The sequence below is a fragment of the Rhea americana genome, unplaced genomic scaffold, assembly GCF_003343005.1.
Source record: "Rhea americana isolate MKP2758 unplaced genomic scaffold, rheAme1 scaffold_1691, whole genome shotgun sequence".
Taxonomy (NCBI): domain Eukaryota; kingdom Metazoa; phylum Chordata; class Aves; order Rheiformes; family Rheidae; genus Rhea; species Rhea americana.
In genome coordinates, this window is record NW_028185807.1 from 1 (window position 1) to 1329 (window position 1329).

At 74.2% G+C, this 1329-nt stretch overlaps 1 protein-coding gene across 1 annotated transcript; it reads right to left on the bottom strand.

The window, feature by feature from the left end:
• Positions 1-6: 6 nt before the first annotated feature.
• ZNHIT2 (zinc finger HIT-type containing 2) lies at positions 7-1312 on the bottom strand. Its single transcript, XM_085300782.1, has one exon. It carries the CDS (start codon positions 1283-1285, stop codon positions 191-193), a length of 1095 nt encoding a protein of 364 aa, XP_085156908.1. The 5' UTR covers positions 1286-1312; the 3' UTR covers positions 7-190.
• Between the last annotated feature and the right edge of the window lie 17 nt (positions 1313-1329).

Below are 1329 nucleotides of genomic sequence, written 5' to 3' on the forward strand. Positions count from 1 at the left end.
TGAGCAGCTCCTTCCCCAGTTGCTTTTTGGGGGGCTCGTTAGCCCGGTTCCTCAATTACCAGCTCCTTCCCCAGTTGTTTTTTGGGGGGGCTCGTTAGCCCAGTCCCTTAACGAGCAGCTCCTTCCCCAGCAGCGTTTTCGGGCCTCGTTAGCCCGGCTCCTCGGCCGGCGGCGCCTCCCGCGGGGGCCGTTAATCCAGTTCCTCGACGAGCGGCTTCTTTTCCGGCGGCCTTTTGCCGCCCCACATGCGCTCCAGCCGCCGGCTGACGGCGCTCACCTCGCTCCGGGCCTGCCGGAGCCTCTCGTACTCGGCCTCCGCCTCGGCGGCCAGCAGGCTCAGAGCCTCGGCGTTCTCCCAGCTCCAGGCGAGCAGGAACTCGCACTTCTTCTTGGCGCGGTAAAACCGGCTCCGCTCCTCCTCCTCGGGCACCAGCTTCCCGGCTTTGCCCAGCAGCCGGGCGAGATGCGAGAGGGCGGCGGCGGCGAAAGSCGGCCGCTCGCCCCGCAGCAGCTGGGCCGCGGCCAGCGCCAGCCCCGCGTCGCCCAGGGGACACGGCGGGTAGCCGCGAGCGGCGACGGCGCCCAGGGCGGCTTGCAGAGCTTCGGCGGTGGAGGCGAAGACCTGCCGGGCTCCCAGGGCGCCGGAGACGTCGAGGGCGGCGGCGGGCACCTCGGGCAGCAGCTCGTCGTCGCCGTTGTGCAGGGCCAGGGCGAAGGCGTAGCCGCAGAGCGCGTTGGGCACCTGGAAGCGCAGCAGGGGCGAGGGCGGCCGGCGGCAGAGCGAGCGCAGTGGCGGCACGGTGGCGGGCGGCGCGGGGCCTTCGTCTCCCTCCTCCTCCTCCTCCTCCTGCTCTTCCCCTTCTCCTCGCCCCGGGGGCTCCCCCAGCTCCTCCACCAGCCGCCGCGGGCGGCTCCGCCGCCACCACCACGGTCTCCAGGGCGGCACCAAGGCGGCCACGTCGCCGCTGGCCACGAGGCGCTGGAAAGCGGCTCGCTCCTGCGGGCTGAGGCGCTCCCAGAGGCCGCGGCCTAGCGGCTCCGCCTCATCCCCGGCCTCGCGTAGCCTCCTCAGAGCGGCGTCCAGGCGGGCGCGGCCGGCGGGGGGGCCGCGGCCGCGCTCGGCCTCCAGCGCCTGCAGGACCTGCTGCCGGTAGAAGGCCTCGGCGCAGCCGCCGTGGCCCCGGTAGCAGGGCAGGGAGCAGAGGCGGCGGTTGCAGCGCGGGCAGGTGTAAGGAGCCGCCGCGGCGCCGCACAGGCCGCACGGAGCCGCCGCCATCGCCGCCATCTTAGGCGCCGCCGTCTTCCTCACGGCGCCCGGCTCCTTCCGGT